At 52.7% G+C, this 21,176-nt stretch overlaps 1 protein-coding gene across 3 annotated transcripts in view; it reads right to left on the bottom strand.

Annotated features, from left to right (window-relative positions):
• The window catches only part of LMCD1 (LIM and cysteine rich domains 1), a 38,232-nt gene extending 17,601 nt beyond the window's left edge, over window positions 1-20,631 (bottom strand). The window contains exons 1-3 of one of the 3 annotated variants that reach the window (XM_028483535.2): window positions 20,522-20,631; window positions 14,043-14,298; window positions 7,188-7,517 (exon numbers count right to left, since the gene is read on the bottom strand). In XM_028483535.2, coding sequence (XP_028339336.1) covers window positions 7,188-7,517; window positions 14,043-14,298; window positions 20,522-20,610 — 675 coding nt within the window. In that variant the 5' untranslated portion in view covers window positions 20,611-20,631. The remainder of the gene's footprint in view (window positions 1-7,187; window positions 7,518-14,042; window positions 14,299-20,521) is intronic. The other 2 variants (XM_028483536.2, XM_028483537.2) reach the window with 2 other exon arrangements.
• Window positions 20,632-21,176: the final 545 nt, after the last annotated feature.

A 21,176-nucleotide genomic window follows, 5' to 3' on the forward strand; every position in this document is an offset into this window, starting at 1 on the left:
CCTGCAAAGCTCAGACCCTGCAGGGCTGGGGTCCCCTCTGCCGTGAGGTGTGGAAATGATGCCGGCAACTTCTTGGACCCTCCTCCGACCAATACCCATATTCCCTTTCTTTGCACATGGTCCCGCCTTAGTAACTCGCTTCTGTAGAACAGAATGTGGTAGAAGGGATGCTGTAGGTCCCTGAGGTAGGTCATAAAGGCAACACGGCTTCCACCGGCTCTTCCTTGGGAGTCCTGAGGCCCGCATTCTCGGGCAGCCACACGGAGAAAACACAGAGATAGAGGGAGAGGCCGGGGCCCCTGCTGGTCCAGCCCTAGCCGTATCCGCCTTCCGAGCATCAAGGCCGGATGTCAAGGACAGAGACAAGCTCTCCCGCTGAGCCCTGCCCAGATTGCTGATCTGTGAGATCAGCAGGTTCCAGACGTCTTGGGACAGGTGTTCTAAGCCGCTGCATCTCAGGGTGGTTTGCTGTGCGGCCCCAGGTAACAGGAGAAGCACACGTGGACACGCAGAGTTATTCAGGCTTCTGAAATGGAAGTAACCAAGACACAAAGTGGTTCAGGAAGCAGCAGGTTCAGGACAGCGGCCCCGGGTTCCACGGCCAAAGAGCTGTCTCCAGGGAGGAGCCGCACTGGCCTTCAGGGATGGATCTGCAGTTCCTGAGAGCCCTGTAAACCAGCCGTAATCCGTCTGCCGCGGTTGCCAGCAGTTCTCTTCCAGTCATGCGGTTCTTTTCTGGAAGGTCCTTATCCAAAGGTCTCCCCAGTCTAAACCCAGATTGCCTTGTGAAAAGCTCACCATTACAATACAGTAAATATTGACTCAAGGGCCTTGAATTCAGGCGCTGGCTTCCTTCCAGCACAAATACTCAACAATTTATTTATAAACAGCATCTCTCCATTTCCTCTTATGGCGATTATTCACCATCTTTGCTTTGCAGCCTCGTCTATCGGCAGTTTTTTGGTTTTTTTTTCCTCTTTTCTGGCCCAGTGTCACGGCTGGCATCTTTAGCCTCTGGCGTTCTCTTGCCCCACACGGGCACCTTCCCGGGGTTCCTTATGGTGCAGAATAGGTGGGTGGGCGCAGGCGCTGCGGTTAGGGTCCCGGCCTGTGCGCGAGGTCCCGCCGTAGCTTCACCCGGGGGGACCTCCGAGCCTCAGCTTCCGCATCTGTGACCCAAGGTGGGCCCTGATCGTGGCAAGTGCTTTGCACGCGGGGTCAGTGCTGTGGGCCCACCAGTGCTTTGTCTCCCACGTCTTCTAGGGGCAGGTCCTTGAGGAGGGGGCTCTCTCCCAAGCGAGGCAGCATGTCAGGCGTTTCTAACCGCATCTCCCTCACTGGTTATCTGGTGAAGGGGGAGGATGGGGCCAGGGAGTCTTCCCAAATGCGACCCTTGGAAGGGAGAACGTCAGCCTGGGGTGTTCTCGAATCCGGGTTTGACGAGCGTATCCCTACGACGGGATGCTGCTGGGTAGGGACAAGGCTTACGTGTGGTCGTCTCTGTTGCAGGGGCCTCGCAAGGTGTCTGGGCCACACGGGGGCTCTGGAAGCAGGAGCTTCTGTCCTTTGGAGTCTGTACGGGGTTTGAGGTGAGGCAGGCCTGAGTTCCAGTTCTGGCTTCACGGCTCACCAGCTAGACGACTAGAGAGGGGGATGGTATATCTTGCCGGGTAGTTCTTGGGATTGAATAAAACAACCGCGTGAAGCCTCTGGCGTGCTGCCTGGCACGATGTAGGTCGTCCACGAATGGCAGATGACGCTGTCATCAGAATCATCAGCGTCACCAAGTAACCTCCAGTAGCATAATACAATTGAACAAAGCCCAGGTCATTCATAAACAGTGAAAACCATTTTTTATGGTTCTCCTAGTTCCAGGGTCAGCAGAGTACATCCCTGGGGCCAGATCCAGCCTGCTGCCTGGTTTTGCAAATAAAGTTTTATTGGGACACAGCCCTGGTCATCTCTGGAGATATTGTCTTTGGCTGCGTCAGTGCCACAAGGACAGAGGCCAGTGGTTATGACTGAGACCTCGTGGCTCATAACGCCTGAAATAGTCACAATCTGCCCTTTAGAGGAAAAGATTGCCAACCCCTGTTTTAGTCAATGGCCTATTACGCAGCCCACTTTGCGGGGCGGGAAAGATAGTTGTGAAGCCTTATGTGGCAACACGGCAAAGTGTTTATAGTATGAAAAGCAGGATAAAAGGAATTTTCTGTGGAAAATAAAATCTCCTTTAATGTCATTAAAATATCTCTCCTGTTAACAAGGTGGCAGGCAGATGCCGAGGAACCTGGTAACCATGGTGATTTGGGGGGGGGCTGCCTTTGATCCTCTGTCCTCCAGCCCAGGCAGGGCTCGCAGGCCTGGGGGTGCACGGTGGTTTCAAATTCGCAGAGAGGGGCTGGCAGGAAAACCAGCCTGCCAGCCCACAAGCCAAACATCTGCTCGGACCAAGCTTTGGAAGTCCCTTGCCCACAAGTATGTCCCTCGTCGGGGGGCTGGAGTCGGGCTGAGCCGCCAGCGGCTGTTAAGTTCCCATCTGAGAGGCCCACCTCGTGGGAGGGAGGGGACCCACGCCTCCGGTCCCTCCTTTGTGCGTTCTTGTGGGGAAAGGGGGCAGGGGGGTTACACTGTAATTTGGGACCAAATTGACACATCTTTACGACTTCCAGCAATGTCTTCACTTCTTTCAGTCTGTTCTCCTTTTAATCACTTTCTCTGGGGCCATGCCTTGGCCCATGAGGCAGGAGCTGGGGTCTCCCGGGGGTGGGGGGGGATGAAAAGTACGAAAGGGCGGAGATGACAGTAAATGCTATGTCCTGGCTTTCTTTCGTCTTTCTTCGGTTACAAGTTCGGGGTGTAGGGAAGGGCGGAAATTCCTGGGCAGCATGACCATGCCCAGGAAATCGGTGTATTTAATTTTGGAGAAAATATCCAGTAAACTTCCTAAACGCAGGGAAATGCTCTGGTAGAGCTGTTCACCGTCCGAGCATTGAGGTCCGGTGTCCGTGGGACCCATCCAGGTGGGAGAGGTCGGGAGCGGGGCCCTGGAAAGCAGATATGGGGCCCCGCCGTGCTGCTGTGGAACAGTCTGGGCTGCTGGGGTGGGCAGCTCCACGGCCACGGAACGCTTCGAAGCCCCCAAGACCCCCGAGAACCCATGGTGGGTGGGACTGGGGAGGGGCAGGCACGTCCTTCCCTCGTTCTTGGCGCGCAGACAAGAGGCCCTCAAGTTCTTCACCAGGCTGGGCTTGGAGTAACTCTGCACACTGGCACCCCAGCAGACATAACTGCACGTGCCCTTGCTTTGTCCCCACCCTGCTGGGACCCCACAGGGCTGGTGACGCGGAAGGACCCGGGCTGGAACCTCACCGGCAAACCGGTTAACCTCTCTGTGCCTCAGGCTCCACGTCTGTGAAATGGGTGTAACAACCCCAAGCTGTCTTGCCGGTCGTTCGGAGGATTCAAAGAGATGAACGAGCCTGCCGTGCAGTAACCACCCTCGCCGCTCCACGCACACGCAGAGGGGCAAGTCGGGGAGAGAGAAGGCTAAATATTGGGGGTTTTTTCACTTGGCCTCACTGATTTAAAGGGCCTGCTTTGGGAGTGACAGCGGTTGGTTAGTATCTGGGATTTTTGTGCCGTGGCGTTTCCTCATGAAGAGGGATGACTCTCCGGGCACTTGCCACGCCACTGCCTCCCCTGAGCTCAGGGTCGGGATGACACTTTCAGGGACCTGCCCTGAGGTCGGCATGGGCGGCCGCAGCTTTGGGCTTCATTCCCAGACGTGCCACGGCTGATTTCAGGTTGCCCGTCCTGTCACGGGGCCCGTGGGAAGGCCTGGCGGAGGGCCTTACTCAGATCCGAGTAAGTGAAGAGCCCCTGGGCAGTGTTCTCAAAGCTGGACACCCTAAGCCAGGGGGCCGCATAAATCTAGAAAATGCCCCTGTTAGCATCTCTTGGACCCTCCCTGTATACCAGATCGGCAGTATCATTTTGGCTGAGCTTAAATGGAAGGTCATTTTTAACCCTCTTTAGCAGTGGTTCTCAAAGTGTGGCCCCCAGCGTTGGCATCAACCTGGAGACTCGTTAGAAGTTCAGATTCTCAGCCTCCACCTGCACCAACAAGTCTGGGGTGAGACCCAGGCCTCTGGATTTTAGCCTAGCTTCCCGGTGACTTTAGTTTGAGAACCACTGCCGTAGCCTCCTAAAGGCTCTGAGAAGTCCAGCCCTAAAGAAACCCATTTCGTTTTGTTTAGTCTGATGTCCCCTTTACATGGCCCGTTTATAGCTTCATGGCCATGAGCTTTCTAGGAATAAGCTTTGGGAAACAGGAGAGAGGGGTTTGGGGGCCGACAGAGTTGGTTCGAATCCCATAGCCTCCCTTGGGCGGTTGGGAGCTTTACATCAGATACTCTCCTGCTTAGCGCTGTCCCCGGTCCAGAGAAAGCCCGCCAAATGGTAGCCGCTAACAACAGTAATAACGTCACCATTAGGATGATAAAGTGTGATATGTTACCATCGTAGCTCCAGTGTAACACACTTCACGTGTCCTTCTTTTTGCCGCCTTTTCTTTCATAAATCACTGTTTCATTTGGGGTGTCAGTCCTATGCTTCCTCCCCGTACCTGGGTTCTCAGGTTGAATGCCCTGACTGCTTCTAGCAAAGTTCGTGGCCCTCGTCAGGGGAGCAAAAGTCAGGCTTCCTGCCTGACGCTTGTCTGTGGTAACTGCCCGACCTGCCCTTTTATGAGAACAAGAGGAGCCCAGCACACAGGACAGCCAGCACCCATGTCCCCTTGATATGCCGCCCCCTGGGGTAGAGCAGAGCAGTTCAGGCAGCGAGCCCACAGCCAGGCCCAATGGCAGGGCTGCCGGGGACAAGCCATCTATGGCGGGCTACTTAGCTACCTTAGTAGAATTTGCTCCCCAGCTTCAAGGAGACAAACAGGGAGTTAAATACAGATAACAGGCAGGGTTTTATAACTCAGAATCACGCAGCAGAAAGAGTATGATGATCCAGCATCTGCCCCTTAGAAACGATGGGGCCTCGGACAAGCCACCATTCTTCTCTGAATCTCTGACTGCTCACCTGTAAAATGGGGCTGGTGAAATCCACCTACCACGTAACAGTTCGAATTAATCCAAGACCTGGAAGTAGTGAGCATAGCACGTGGCACACAGCAGGTGCTTAAGGCCTGTGAGCTTGAAATCTCATCGTCCTTTCAGGCAAAACGGCCACCCAAGTGGTCCCCATCTCTCGAGGATCAATTTAGTTCGAACATGGGACTTCCCTGGTGGTCCAGTGGTTTGAGAATCCGTCTTGCAATGCAGGGGACGCCGGTTTGATCCCTGGTTGGGGAACTAAGATCCCACATGCTGCGGGGTAAGTAAGCCTGTGAGCCACAACTAGAAAGCCTGCTTGCCGCAACTACAGAGCCCACGCGCCACAACTAGAGAGAAGCCCGCACGCCACAACGAAGGATCCCGCGTGCTGCAACTGAGACCGGACGCAGACAAAAACAAAAGCTAAATTTAGTTTGAACATTCATTCATTCATTCCCTTGTTCAGTCATTCATGGATCACATATTTATCAAGCACCTACTCTCTATATTATATTGATGGCTCCTGCTGCAGATACAGAGATGGACAAGACAGGACCTCAGTATTTAGAGGGGGTGACGGACGTGAGTCTACTAATGACATAATTCGTCATCTAATTAAGATTGGGGTTAGGGTCAGGAAGGAAAAGTCTGTCTTCCCAGCCAGCCCAACCCACCAGTATCGGCTTCCTTCGGATTCCCTGTTTACTGCCTGGTCTTGTTTAAATGCTTACACAGCGTCAGAGCCATTTCCTAAAGCTGACTGTTGCCAAGGCCCTGGGATCTCAGGCCGCCTCTGCCCCACTTCCACGCTGTCCAAACCCGTGGGCTGAGTCCAGGATAAAATAACGTTCTCAGATCAGCATTCCTCTCTTGGGGATGGCAACTGGGAAATGTCACAGACTTAGAGATGTTGCGTTCCAGCTTGGAATTACGCAGTACTAATGTGTTAAAGACCGATGGCTGCTGGAGGGTGGATAGAAGGCAGGACTGGGGAGGAGGCTAGTTTATGAAACATGGTAACAGGATCTAATGTTTTCGAAAGTTCCTGACATGTGAATTCTTCCTGAGAAATGGGTCTTTTCAAGACCATCATCAATTTGTGCTAGTGAAAATCAATTCTATTCTTTTGTCTTTTTGTCTTTTTGTTCTCTTGATTGGATGGCAATGCCAAATGAATGTGCCCACGGGGCGGGGGTGGGAGATGCAGGACGCAGGTTTCGGATAACGAGTGTGAGTCACTACAGAGAAGAAAGACCCGGCCCCTTCTGGATGTACTGACAGCATCGTTCGGGCTGGCATTTCCCTGGGGTGTCTGGCTCACACGGGTGACGGCTAGCCTGTTCCCAGCAAGGCAGGTGATTTGCTTGAGGACCCTATATATTGGGACTTTTATCTCCCAACGCCACATAGAAGCACGAAGCCTCTTGGCTGATAGGGGTTGGGGGCCCATGAAAGTTAGCAAACAGCCCCACGTGGCCCCAACCTCAAGCCTGCCACCTCTCCCTACGGCCCTTGGAGTAAAGTCCTAAATCTATAGCATCCCAATACGGGGACAGTGTCCTCTGCTTGTTTGCCTTCCTGGGGCTCGGCGGACAGTACGGGCCAATCAATGCTTGAGTGACGGATGGACGGAGGGCATGACTCTTCAGGAAGCGTGCCCCTGCTGACCTCGCCAGCCTTGGGCCCCCCTGCACCCTGGTACCACACTTTCGGCCACCTGGGACTTCATTCAGTCCTCTGACTGTGCTGTGCTGAGACTTTCACCTTTTTTTGCACATGATCACCTCTTTAAGGCAACACAGGTCTTCCCCGAAGAGCCTGAAGGCCTGGGGCACTCAATTATTCTTCCAAGGCCAGCGTGGGCCTCACCTCCTCCCCCAAGCCCGCCCTCACCCCCAAGCAAGGATAGATGCCCTTTCTCTGCACTGCGACCGTTTGCTTGTCTGTGACCTCTCCCGGACCGTGACCACGAATGAAGGCAGGAATGAGGGAGCAGAGCCTGGAGCTGAGGCCCTGACCCTGCAGCCCTGGCCTGGGCGGTTTCAGCCAGACCCGATGGATGGATGGATGGGAGAGACTTACGTGTTCCTTGGACGGGCCGCTGATGCTGCCGTTGGTAGTTGGGGCGGCCGTCTCTGCGCCCTCGGGCTTCTCTTGCTGCTTCCCCTCCTCCTTGGGCAAGCCGCCCTGCCCGGGGAGGGCCACTTCGCCCACACCCAGGGCCTCGCTCTTATACTGCTTCACAAACTCCTCCATCGCTTTCAGCTCGTTCTCCAAGAGTCCGCGGCAGCGAGAGGGGTCCTGGTCGTAAATGGGGAGCTGACGCGAGAGCCGACGCCGGCGGTAGTAGGCGCCCTCGGTGCCCGTCACTGGCTGCTTCTCCTTGGGGATGAGCTCCATGTACTGCAGGCCCTGGGGAAGAGGAGACCCAGCACCGTGATTCCCAAGCACCAGGCAGAGATCTGAGCCCTGGCAAGACCCGGGCTTCTTCAGGTCTCTGCAGAACCCAAGGATTATTCTCAAGGAAGAAATGGGGTGGGTTTGGGGAACACTGGAAAGAGGCCTAAATAAGCTTCCACTCTCCCGAGTCACATTCACAGATGCACATTCTTGATGACAATCGGGTAATTTCAGTAGACGTTCCTTTTAGATTTGTTGGCTTTGCAACAAGGATTTTGTTTCCTTCAGAACTGAATATTTTTACCTCATTTACCTCATGGCAATGCTTCTCATTAAAAAAAAAAAAAAAAGTCGATCTAGTTTAAAATTGCTTTTCTTGGCAAAGTATAATTAAATCACTATAGGCAGAAGGTATCTCCTAGTTTGTTAATTAAAAAATATGCAAAGGCACCTTCTAATAGTAGAATCGACAAGGTCTCAGGTCAATAACATTTCCACACCAACGGGGCTGGCATAGATGGTAGACCATCTGAATATTAATATGTCCATGGATAACTGTCCAATGGCCTTTTGTTGGTTTGCTTGCTTGCTTTTTTTAAATGAGCAGAAATCTTACACTTGGGTGGGTCCCACGGGGAGATGAGGGCAAGATAAAGGTCAAGGCCACGCAGCATGAGAAAGTGTGAAAGGCCAGTTGTCTGTCCTCGACTGCTGTTCTCCACCACCGTGCCCGACCCTGACCCTGACCCGTAGCTGACTCGCCCACCAGACGGCCTGATTCCCATGCCCCCATGGTGTACTTACCCTCTTAGAATCTGCCCGCCCCACGTCTCGTCCTTGGGGCTGGACTCACTGGAGTTGTGTTAACCAACATGGAGAATGCGATTTATAACGGGCAGTCGCAGCTGCGGCCTCATTGTAGGCAGCAGGGGGTGAGGACCTGGGGGTGGGCTGTGCTAGTCCAGAGCCTGGTTTGCTGAATTTCATAATAAATGAATTCCGGATAAGAGCCTTTTTTTTTTTTTTTTTTTTGCGGTACGCGGGCCTCTCACTGCTGCGGCCCCTCCCGTTGCGGAGCACAGGCTCCGGACGCGCAGGCTCGGCGGCCACGGCTCACGGGCCCAGCCGCTCCGCGGCACGTGGGATCCTCCCGGACCGGGGCGCGAACCCGCGTCCCCTGCATCGGCAGGCGGACTCCCAACCACTGCGCCACCAGGGAAGCCCCTATAACAGCCCTTTTAGAACAGCAAGAGGCAGGTGTGGGAACGCAGTTGAGGGGTGGCTGTGAGCGCCCCACCCTCGGCGGCTCAGCCCTAGATCCCGGGGGACCCGGCTGAGACCTCCCGGCCCTGTGGGCTCACGCACACCCTCTTCGTCCCTGTTCCTCTGCACAGCCCCTCATACTCTCAGGGCATTTTCTAGACACGGGAAATGGCCTGGGTGGTGCACAGAATCCTGGGGTGCCGGGAAATTTGGGTTTCTAGCTCCAGCCCTGGCGCTGCCGCTCTCTGTGTAAGATCAGGGAAGCACCCAGCCTCTCTGCGCCTCCGTTTCCTCATCTGCAAAGTTCAGGGTAGAAAGCATGATCGTTAGAGTCTGGGCCATTGTGAGAAGTCAGTGGCGACCTCACTTGATCCTCCTCACAAGTAAGAGGAGAGCAGTGTCACTCAGCCGAGTCCGCAGCCCCGAAAAGGGGCCAAGGTAGGCTGGCTGGCCAAAGAGTCCCAGGCCCTTCACCCAGCACTCAGAAGAACCAGAAGCCCCGGGGAGTCCCCAGCTGACGACACGTCTGGCAGGGACTGATTCCTGCTGTGTCTTGGAAAGACCGTGGCTTTTCTCTTGGTCAGTGTGAAACTGCAGGTGGCCTCCAAGGAGAACAGGCCAGACGGGTAGATCTGAACACCCTGGTCTCAAACTTTGGGGTGTATAGGACTCACTTGGCGACCTTGTGGGAAAGCTTCCCAGGCCCGCTCTGATTTAGGAGCCCGCAGGGGCCTGGAAGTGAGTGCTTGTATAGGTCCTCCTGGGGAGAGTCTGAAGTAGGACATCCGAGGGCAGTGGGTGGGGGAAGGGATGTGACCAACAGAGGACAGGAAGCAGCAGCCCAACAGCCAGCAGGCTGGGGTGGGGCACAGGGCCCTGGGGAGACGGATGAGGGTACGGTAGGGCACAGGGCCCTGGGGAGATGCAGCAGGGGCGGGGCAGGGGAAATACCCCCGCCAGCCCTTCCTATCTCTTGCCTGGGGCCTGCCCGGCTCCTAGAATCTCAGGCAGGATTTTGCAGAAGTGAAAACAAGAGCTTTGCTCATGCTGCCAGAATGGGCATCCAGTCCTGGCCAATATCTCACTTACTCCGAGTGCTGAAGCAGCCCCAGTCGCACAGAGGATTCGGCTGAGGGGAAAGCAGCCTCTTCTAGGAAGGCTGCTTTCTTCCCCCAGTGGAGTGGTATGAGGAATGGTAGGGACAGCTAACAGCTACGTGCTGCTTACTGCGTGCCAGGACTTCTTCTAAGTGCCTGACCTATGTGACCCATTTAATTCTCACAACACCCCTAGGAGGAAGATACTAATATTATCCCTTGTGAAACTGAGGCACAGAGAAGTTAAGTAACCTCCCGAAGGTCACACAGCTGGTATGCGGCAGAGACAGCTTTGAACGCAGCAGCTTGGGTCTCAACTTCTTCTATACGGACGGTCTACAAGTTGGGTGATTTGCAAAGAGAAAAAAAAATGTCCCCCAATCTCTGGGGGAGTTTCCTTTTGTCATCATTTCAGGGTGAGGGGGCTGTGGAAGCATTGCCTGGTGCCAGGATGCTGTAGTCCTTGGATCTGTGTGTGGCTCTGGTCTTCTAGGGCCTGCACCCCTCCCTGCTCGACTTTATAAGTCAGCCCTGTGGTCGAGGTTGCGCCTGCACTCACAGTGTCCTCAAAGCCCCAGCTGGGTACCGGCTCTCTGCCTTTGCATTGGCAAGGCCCCAGCATCCGGCTGCCACGGGCACGTGTTTCGTGATGGCTGGCCTGGCCTGGCTGGCCTGAGACCCCTCCCACCCTCCCTAGCCACACACTGATGGCAGACATTGCTAGTCAACCCTGATGAGGGTCTCAGAACCCACCTCAAGGCAGCCCTCAGACAATCGCTCTCCGTTGGCATGGACTCGGGAAGGGGAAGATGGGGAGGGAGGCTGGGTCACAGTCAGCTGCCGGTGCTGCTCAGAGCCTGTAAGAGAATCTCTCAGGTATTCCTCCATGAAGCTGACTAAGGTCATGTTCCCAAAACCTTTAGCAAGATGCCTTTTCTAGGATCAGTTGGAAAGGCTGGTTTAGGTTTTAAGTTTTTCGTGAGAAACGTTCTGAATCATTTGGTGCTTTGCTGTCTGGCACGGCCATACTGGGTGAAGAGGTTCCTGGAACCAGGCTTTTTCAGGAGAGAAATCAAAAGAGCAGAGAGAAAAGTGGAGGAGAAAGATGCTCTTTTCCCAGGGTTGGGCAGCGGGGACACACACAGACTCTGGAACTAGAAAACCCAGTCCTGATTCTGCGCTTTCTGATTCTTTTCCAGCTGTCAGAAAAAGAGAGCAGATGGGCTTCACGTTACACGTTAATCCTGGTCAATCATGGCAGCCTGGAGTGCTGTGTTGAGTAGGATTCTGAGGCCCAATGAGGGCTCAGTGGGAGATAGTGCTCTGACTGCCACGGGTAAGGGAGCAGAGGATGGGGTATGAGTGGGGCAGTAATGCACCCAGCGCACAGGGAGTGGTGAGGTGTTGATATCCTTCATATACAAATACTCCATGGATGCTGGTTCCCTTCATCTTCTCCGTCTTGCCTCCCCCCAAATTCCCGGCTAGCTTTCAAAGACCCATTCACCTCTCTGAGCCTCAGTTTCTTCTTCTGTAGATGAGGGTAATCATAGTACAGCCCTAACAGTGTTGGAAAATCAGATGGTGCATGTGTAGCTCTTAGCGTAGTGCCTGGCTCATAGTAAGTACTCAATACATACTAGCAATTAGGTTTATTGTGACTTTAGTCTTTGAAGGCTTAAGCATTTCTCTGGCTTTTATTCTGGTTGGGAAGGGTGACAGAGAGCAAGATTCAGTCCCATTTCCAAAATATAATCAGTCCCGATCACTTGGTAATAAAAAAAAAAAAAAGTCGGAAGGGTGAATGGGAAGAAAGTCGTCCAATCTCAGAAATGCGATTTGCTCAGGCAGGCCAGATGCAGGGCAGACAGAGGGGCCTTTATCCCATGTGGTTTTATGAGCCGGCATTAATCACGGCCCGACGATGCCTTCCTCTGATTAGTCTGGGGCTGAAGCGTTTGGGGTTTTCACCAGTCAGTTCCTGACGCCCAGAGCTGGCTCTTTGATGAGCTGCTTGCTTTAGTTTCCACTGACATCTTGGAGACCCACTGATGGCTCACCCAGGCCCGGGTGCTGGAGGGCGGAGCCGCGTTCGGAACCACCCGGCACTGCTGCTATGCCGTGGCGCCCTTCGTGGCCCCCGACCTGCCCCTGCCTACCCACTGGAGCTGTCAAAGTCCAGTCCAGCATTCTGTGTTTCCTCACATGTAAACTAACTCTCACCTCACAGGGTGGCTGAGCTCATGCGGGCTGAAGTGTTCTTTTCAAATATGCTTCTCAAACAGCAAAGCTTTAAAAAAAACAACAAAAAAACTTTGCCTCGCTTCACTTTATCTAGAAGGGATTTTTTTCCCCCCTCTTAAGCTCCAGCTTAGCACTGTGCTGCTCGAGCCTTCTATGGTGAAGGATCAAGGTTTGTTTGGTGTTTTTTTCACGGATTGCAGGATGATTTGCGGGCTCAGTGCATGTGATGAGAATGTAGCTCAGGCCACGTGAGATTTCCACGTGAGGCTGACCACGCAGGAGCTCTGCTCAGCCATCACGCACTTGGATGTCAAGTGCCACAAAACTTTCCCAACATTTATTCTCAATTTCTGTGCTTCCGACTGTGGACCAGTCACAAGGATTTGGGGGAGCAGTGCCCGTCCACAGACCACCCGTGGAGTGTGCCTGGCTGGGTGGCGACGTGGCACCAGTACGCCTCAAGCCTGCTGCGTGCCCTGTGCGGTGTAAGGCGAGGGACGAGACGGTACGCGGGACAGGCAGGTGCGTGCCCTCGCGGGCCTCGCTTCACTCCGGCGTAGGGGAGAGGGGATGACGGAGCGCAGACAGGCGTGAGACAACGACAGCTCGGAATAAGAGCTTCTCAAGAAACCGTGGAGAACTGGGAGAGAGGAGAAATGTAGCAGGGGGATGGGTGACATCTTCCACAGATTGGGTAGTGAGGGACGGCCTGTCTGAGATATGACTGGCACATGGGGCCAGCCCTGCAAAGAGCCGGGAAAGGATGTTTCAAGGAGAGGGAACAGCATGTGCAAAGTCCCCGAGGAGGGCAAGAGCCTAGAGAGCCCAGGCCTGCCGTGGAGTGGTCCAGGGCAGGGAGGTGGAAGGTCATTGCCACGCAAGGTACTCAGTGAGGGGGCGTAGCAGGAGCTGTGGGGGCAGCCTGCAGGGACAGGGACACACGGGTCTCGAAAGGCTCTCCTTTTCTCCCAGGAGAGATGGAATTCAACGTCAGGCTTGCATCTCTAACGCTGTAGGGTGTTTTTAGTCTCACTAACCTGTAGAAATCATCTGGGCCCTTGTGCTACTCCAGGTGTGCGCTGGGAGCCGGCGGCATCCGCATGACCTGGGAGCTTGGCGGGACTGCAGATTCTCAGAACGGCCCTGAGCCTGCCCGACGTGCTTCTGCGAGCTCTCCAGATGGTTTGTACGCTTGTGGAAATTTGAGGGGCACTGGTCTGCTGCTCTGGGTCTTGAAGGGGGCCCACATGGGGTATTACCTGGGGCTTCGTTTAAATAGCCGTGTCTGATAATTCTGATCCTGCAATCTGGAGCTTCCGATTTAGTGGTCTGGGGTGAGGCCTGTGCATGGGGACTCTTCTTGGGTCCCTTTAGTGGGCAGCCACGGGGTGACCTTGTGCAAGTTACCTGCTCTCTCTGGGCCTTGTCCTTCTCTGGGCGCCTCTTCCCTAGGGTTGCGTAAAGCCGATTTACTTCTCTCTTCTAAGCCCGGGAGTTAGGGAGAAGAGAGAAGTGTTCCGGTGCCCTCCCCCAGACTTGCAGAGGGCACATCCCAGGCCACTTTGAGGGAAAATGAAGAACTTATGGATGAACATGGGCACTCTGAGAGTACTGAACAATAAACCATCCTCTGTGCAGAAGTGGGGAACCTAAAGGGAACCATGAGCAACCCTGTACTAGAGCTGGAAGGGCCCCTTAGAATTCACGTGAACACCTCTACCCATTTCATGGACGAGGAAAACTGAGGCCCAGACAGTTTTCACTTCAAGATCACAGAGTGAGGCAGGAGCAGGTTCGAAACCATAGCCATTTTCCTACCATTTTTGCAAACTTGCCCTCTTCTTACCTTGTCTTTGACATCCAGGAACCTATGGCACGGCTCCTATTTACAAGGGTAGGGAAACAACCACTTGGTTGCAGGAAGCTCTCTTACCAGTTTCTGGGTGACTCCAGGGGGAGCCCACTCATAGGTGATGGTGTCAAAGGTGGGATCTTTCCCGGTGGCAATGGGGTTGGTCATGATCATTCGGTTCCTCTTGTAAATCCGGATGCCGTCCCCACCTTTCACTCGGGCCGTGAGGGTGGAATACTTGGAGTCCATCAGCAAGCGGCCAATTTTCCGATCGTCTTCCAGGTCCGAGCTCAGGCAGTGGTCCTCTTGACTGCATTTGCATGACTTGCACATTTTCCTGGGGGGTGGGATGGGGACAAGTGAGATCAACCTCCAGAAAAGAGAGGCAGAATCTCCCGCTGGCAGCACCTACACTTTGGAAAGCAAGCTCAAAGTTTAACTTTAGTAACTTGAAAAGGTTAGCAGCAGACAAATGGTAACCGGAGCCCAAAAGGCCTTTGAGATCAGAAACTCACGTCTTCCTATCAGTATGTCTGTCTGTGGGGAATGTGGGTATGACTTTCGTGGGTAAAAAGAGCAGCACATTTTTCCTCTTGATCATTGGGGTGGCCAAGGCTGGTCCATCGCTGGAGACGTTCTACAGCAGGAGTCTTCACAGCCTGTGGGCTAAACCCGGCCCGCAACTTGCTTCTGTAAATAAAGTTTTATTGGAACACAGCCATGCCCATTCTTTTACGTATGGTCTTTGGGCAGCAACAGCAGATAAGTAATTGCACCAGAGATCACACGGCCCAGCGAGCCTAAAATATCTACTATCTGGCCCTTTATAAAAAAAAGTCTACTGATCCCGCTCTAAAGAATTATTGAAATTGTCTCCCAAGATTCATGAGCCTCAGAGCTTCAGCAGCTTGTAAACTCTTTAGCACTCTGCTGCAGTTAAAATACAGCTGGAAATTTTCTTCAAGAAACTGGTGGGCAGGACCTGGGGGGAAGGGACTGAGTTTAGGAAACCCCTCGGGCTGGAGGGATTGATGTCCCTTGCCAAGGCTTTGTCCTGGGGCTGGGAAAAGAAAAAGCGTCCTGGGGAAGCTTCACAGTGACTTGAAGCCTGACACTTCCCTCTGACAATTAAAAACAAAAGCAGTTGGCTGCTTTGTGTCCTGCTGTTAAGGTTTAGATATCCAGAGGTTTCCCCAGTGTGAGAGGAAAACCGCTCCCCTCCCTTCCTGGCCGTGTCCGCTTAGGCGTGCTGTGTCTCAGATGCTGGGACACACGCGATTTAGAGCTTGTTAGGTCAAGTGAGCTACATCAAGACCTACCGCGGGATGGGACAGGCCTAAGCCAGAGACATGTCAGGGCAGTTGCCTGAGCGCTGCACAGCCAGGCCTGCCTGGAGGAACCCTTCTTTTGTCTTCTAAACTCAGGAGACTGATGCATTTAATCATTTAGCACAAATTTTGACTGTGGGGCTACCAGACGCATGCCCTGATGGTCTCCATCAGTGGTTCCCAGCCAAGGTCAGAACTGTCCCCAGGGGGCATTTGACAACGTCTGGAGACACTTTAAAAAAAAAATTTTTATTGGAGCATAGTTGATTTACAATGTTGTGTTAGTTTCTGCTGTACAGCAAAGTGAAGCAGTTATACATATTCTACTCTTTTTTTTTTTTTTTTTTAGGTTCTTTGTCCATATAGGCCATTACAGAGTACTGAGTAGAGTTCCCTGTGCTATACAGCAGGTTCTTATTAGTTATGTATTTTATATATAGTAGTGTGTATATCTCAATCCCAATCTCCCAGTTTATCCCTCCCCACCCCCCATACCCTGGTAACCATAAGATTGTTTTCTGCATCCATGACTCTACTTCTGTTTTGTAAGTAAGTTCATTTGTACCCTTTTTTTTAGATTCCACATATAAGCGATATCATATAATATTTGCCTTTCTGTGTCTGACTTACTTCACTCAGTATGACAATCTCTAGGTCCATCCACGTTGCTGCAGATGGCATTATTTTGTTCTTTTTAAAGGCTAGTATGGAGACCCTGTTGATAGTCCCAATGGGGTGCTAGGACGTCTGTAGCATAGAGGCCAAGGATGCTGGTAAACATCCTACAATACACAGGACAACTCCCTCCACAGCAAAGAATTATCCAGTCCCAAATGTCAGTAGTGCTGAGGCTGAGAAATCCTAGTCTAATATGAAGAGAGGGAGGCCCCATCACAACCTTCAAGGAGACTGCAGTTGGGGTGGGAGAGGGAGAGAAAATAGGGTGGAAACCATAACATAAGGTAGAATCAGGTTGGGCCACGTGGGAGTCGCATATGCTCTTGGGGGGGTTCTGCTGCCTGGACCAGTTCCCCCAGGAGGTCAGGATGTGGCCCAGGGAAAGGGCTCAGCGGTGATGGAGGTCAGCAGGCTACTGAAGGTTAAACACATTTCTTCAGTGCAAGGCTGCTTCTTGTTTTTAACGCAGGGGCGTGCAGTGTGACATTAAGGGGAAGAGAAGGCAGCATTTCCAGCGTTATTTGAGGAGAAGCTTCCAGTCCAAGCTGACATTCAGTGGGCTGCCATTTGAGACATGTTAAAATCGCAGATCTCAATGATCGTTCTAGAGAAATTGTCTCTAAAGATGAATAGGACCCTAAAGGGCAAATGCAAGAAGGCTTTTCTTTTCATTCTCATGAGGAGAGGTTGCTTGTTTTATGGAACTGGGGCATTTTATTCATGACCCAATGATATTCTTTATGAGCCAGCCATGGAGGAAACTGATTCTTTAAGAAGACAGGTGAGGGCACTTTTGGTTTATGGGGCGGGGTGAGGGGGGGGCAGCAGCAGGGCAGGAAGCGGAGAGAGGAGGACGAGGAAAGAAGTGAAGGAAAGCCCAGTGTCCCACCGGGTCCTCTGACGTCCCCAAACCTTCCGTACGTGGAAGTGGGGGAGGAAGCCGCCCTTCGCTCTGTTGGTTCACGTAGACGCTCAGGATGCTGTGCGAGGCGTTGGGAAGGCAGAACGCTTTGAAATGGAAAATGCTGACAAATAGATGTTCTCTGAGATTGTGTCCACATTATTTTCCCTTCTTCGTGCTCTTCGTGTCACCGGACACGTTTCGGAGACTTTACAGATGAGGAGGACACCCCGTTGGTCCCACCCCGCTCTTTCCAGGCACCCAGATTGCAGGGGACACAGACACATCTGGAAAGATCCTCAGTGGTGTCACAACGGCCATTTCTGCAATCTGCCATAGGCAACCTGGAATTATGGAAGTGGCATGGCCTTGGGATCTAATCCCAGCCTGAACACTAGCCCAGCACAGACCCCTGGCAAGTTTCTTATCTGTAAAATGAGAGGGTTGGTCTATATCAGGGGTTGGCAAACTACAGCCCGCTGGCAGAATCCAGTCCATCACCTCTTTTTGTATGGCCTGTGAACTAAGGATAGCTTTTACATGGTTGAAGAAAATTCAGAAGAAGGTTACTCTTTGGGGACACATGAAAATGATGAGAAATTTGAATTTCAGTGTCCCTAAAGATTTAATAGAACACAGTCACATTCATTCATTTACGTATTGTCTGTGGATAATTTCCTGCTACAAGGGCCAAGTTGAATAGTTGTGACAGAGGCCATGTGGCTTGTGAAGCCGAAAACGATTACTGTCCGGCTCTTTAAAGAAAGTTTGCTGACCCCTGATCTAGTTGTTGAGTTTTCCAGCTTTGCTGCACACCCAAATCACCCGGGGGGCTGTGTTCACTTGGGGATGCCCCGCTTGGCCCCCGCCAGTTAGATTCACGCGTCTGGAGTGGGATCTGGGCCCGGGCACTAGCGACCCTGTTCCAGAGGGGATTCTCATGCACCCCAAAGCGCGAGAGGCACGAGTATGTCCCTTTCAGGAACTTAGGCACCTCAGGCTGACTTTCTGTAGGTTGTCACTCCAAAAGCACAGGAAGCCCAGCTGTTGTATTACTGCTCAGCCACCTGTGAAGATCCTGACCCTGGTGAGAAGAGCAGAATTAACATCAAAGGGGTGCCGCGCTGAGGAGATTGGGGGACTCTGTCCAGAGAGACCCCGGAAGGATGTAAAATTTTGTAATTTGCAGAGCCAGTGGTCTCCCTTCCATTTTTCATAGTATGTCCCCTGCTTCCCTCTCAGATCAGGTTTTTTCCCTCTACTCACTGCAGTTGGTGTGCCTTTAAAAAATAAAGCTATTAGAATGATGATAAATCTCTGCAGGCGAGGAAGAAGCCTTGCGCTGGGCTCTCTCTGAGAAGCTTGGCCTTCTGGAGGCCCCGCTTCCGTCTGCCCTGTATGGCTGCTCAGCATCCTGTGAGGTTGGCCCCTGCGGGCAGGGAGTCCGGCACGGCTGTTTGGAAAGCGGGCTGCTGAAGGCTGCTGGGGGGGCCTCCCCTTACACTTCCGTGATATGTTTGTTCTGAAAGTCTGCTCTTGTCTTCTCTCTGTACCCTCCTCTCTAAGTAATTCTGCTTGTTCTGTGCTGCGAATATGAAGACCCTTCTGAGTCTACTAACCACGTGCATCCGTAACTGGATTCCAGACAATTTGCCTGCAGCTATGGAATTGTAAAGCTGGAAGGGGATCCTAGGGCCCACCAGCTCCAAGCTTCCCATTTTTCAGATGGGAAATCTGAGGCTTAGAGAAGGCAAGTGCCTTATTCAAGCAGAGTCAGCACATGAATTCTGTCCTGTGATGATTAGTTAGGAAACTTTCCCATGAAACCAGACTGGCTGCCACTCTGATCCTTTAAGCATCTTCCAAGCGATTGAGAACATGAGAACTGAAGCATAAAAACGGTTTGACACGGTTTCCCTGCTAAGGTTCTGTGACCTCCCTGCTCCACGAAGCCTCAAATTTAGGTCCCTATGAAGGTTGTTCCAAGGTGACACTGGATAGGCAGGACCTAAAAGCTGCAGTCTGTGTTTCTCAAGGACAGGTTCACTTGACGTTCAAAGAGCTTGTAGGATGATGAGGAAATAGGGTGAAAACAATGCTGAGAGGCTTCTGTTCCTAGGCGAGAGGAACAGTGTCCAGAATTGCCCTCCTGCCATAAACAACTAGGAAACCAGACAAAATATATCAAACACCCATTTTCAGATGCCAGGTAACAGCGCGGGACCGTGGTCCTTGAGAGAATGGAAACATGACTGCACTGACGCCATGTGTGCATTTAGGGAACGTTATCCCTCGGCTCCAAGAACCCTTGAGGGAGGCATTCTCGCTTGTCTTCAGAGAGCTGATGAGGGGCCAGCCTTGTTCTGTGACACCCTGGTGGCAGATTCAGGACCAACGGGGTGAAATGATAGGGAGGCGGACTCTTTTCAAGGCCAGAAAGAGCTCAAGTGGCCAACATCGATGCGTGGGGAGCTCTTCGTCCTGGAAGGACATCCTAGCTGTGGGAGGAATTTGTGCAGGGGGCGGGTGTTAGGATTGGATGACCTTGACGGTCCCTGGCGTCCACAAGACCATATGAACTCCCCCGAAGTGGGGACTGCCTGGGAATAGCGTCAAGGAACAATCTTGTGCTCGGACCACAGTACTGCACTGCATGCAGAATGGCTGACAGCATGGGATGGGGCTTCTTACAGACCTGAGTCCGAATTCTGCCCTCTGGTAGCCGTTCCCCCATTACCCACCCTCAGTTTCCTGATCTGTAAAGTGGACATACTAATACCTCCTGCTTAGGGTTATTTTAGCATTTAAGTAGAAAAGATTTAGCTCAGCTCAATAAGTATTTTTTGTAACCGCTCTCTCACAGTGGAAATCAACTTCTCTGAGACAAACATCTCCCCAATTTTGTTCTTTCGCTGGGTGCCCAAGGCAGCCCTCTGGCAGTGGAGACAAAAGCTCCTTTTTAGCTCTCGTGCCCTACAGGGCTTAGCCTCTCTCTCCCAGGGCTGCAGGGACGGTCCCCCAGGCTGTGCCCTGCACGCCTCCAGGGCATCCGATCCACACAGAGGCTGATGTGAAAAGTGCCCGGGGACGGTGCAGAGTGGCAGCCCTACCTCTCGTTTTCAGAGTCCTCAATGAAAAAAAAAAAGAACGGCGCTGCGAGTCCAAGTCCAGCTGGATCTCACAGCCCTCCTGCCTGGATGTGAATACCAGGTCCTGGTTTTTAAGTACTGTGGACACAGTGGCTTTTATTTCTGTCCCAGGGGCACTCTTTGGTCAGAACCCCAGGGGGATGATGGCGCAGGAGGGGGAGCTGAAGCCCATACACCAAACCCCAGGACAGACAGGTCTACCCAGCGTGGACCAGGCACCAGCTAACAACTGTCCACCGCTTCCCAGAGCATCCTCACCGGGCTGAGCTTGGCAGCCTCCACCTGGAAATGATTTATAAAGCCCTGAACTCCTTCTTCATCTTGGCCCCTCAAGGGCTTTTCTGTCATTTCTGAATTAAGCCAAGCAAGAAGGCATTCACCCCGGAGCCATTCCACCAGCAACACATGCATCCTAAGCAGTCCCAGCAGAGAATGACCAGGGTTCCCAGAAAGGACAGCCAAGAAATGAAGGCAGGCAGAGCCTCTCCTGACAAACTCCGTTACCTCCATGAATGTGGCTCGAAGCCCGAACACATCCCCTTGCATCTCAGACAAGGCACACCTCTTGCTGACTGCTGCTGGCCCAGGGACATCTGGAAAAGGAGACAGAAAAGAGGGTGTTTTCCTTCCAAACGTCTTGGACCGGGGATGCTTGACCTCTAAAGACTTGGCATGCCAGCAAAGCGATTGTGTGCGCGGTTCAAAGGTCTCGAGATGAATAAGCCATCACTTGACTGTTTACCAGGAATGGAGGAGACCAGTCGGGAAAGTGGCCATGGGGTAGGCAAGTGTGGAAGGGTGGAACTTTCCCGGTAGAAATGCCCTGGGGCTCATCCGCGCCTTCCCCCACCCTCACCCGCTCCCCTGATCCGCTTGTCACTGGAATGGAATCTTCCAGTGAGTGCCTCCTGTCTCTCATTTATTTGTGATTTATTGAGAGGGTGTGATTAAACCAAAGCTACAGGCACAAACAAAGGTTCATGCTGCCAGATGTTTATAGCTCAAAGCATAACTTAAATATTTTGCTAAATCATGGAAAATCAGGGGCATTTGAAATCTGGTCGTCTTTTGGAAGGAGAGCAACGCATGAGACAGGTTTTATTGTTCATTACCAGCCAAAGGTAACCAAAGAGCATTGGCTGTTGCTGGCTGATGTATT

This window comes from Physeter macrocephalus, unplaced genomic scaffold (genome assembly GCF_002837175.3).
Source record: "Physeter macrocephalus isolate SW-GA unplaced genomic scaffold, ASM283717v5 random_43, whole genome shotgun sequence".
Taxonomy (NCBI): Eukaryota; Metazoa; Chordata; class Mammalia; order Artiodactyla; family Physeteridae; genus Physeter; species Physeter macrocephalus.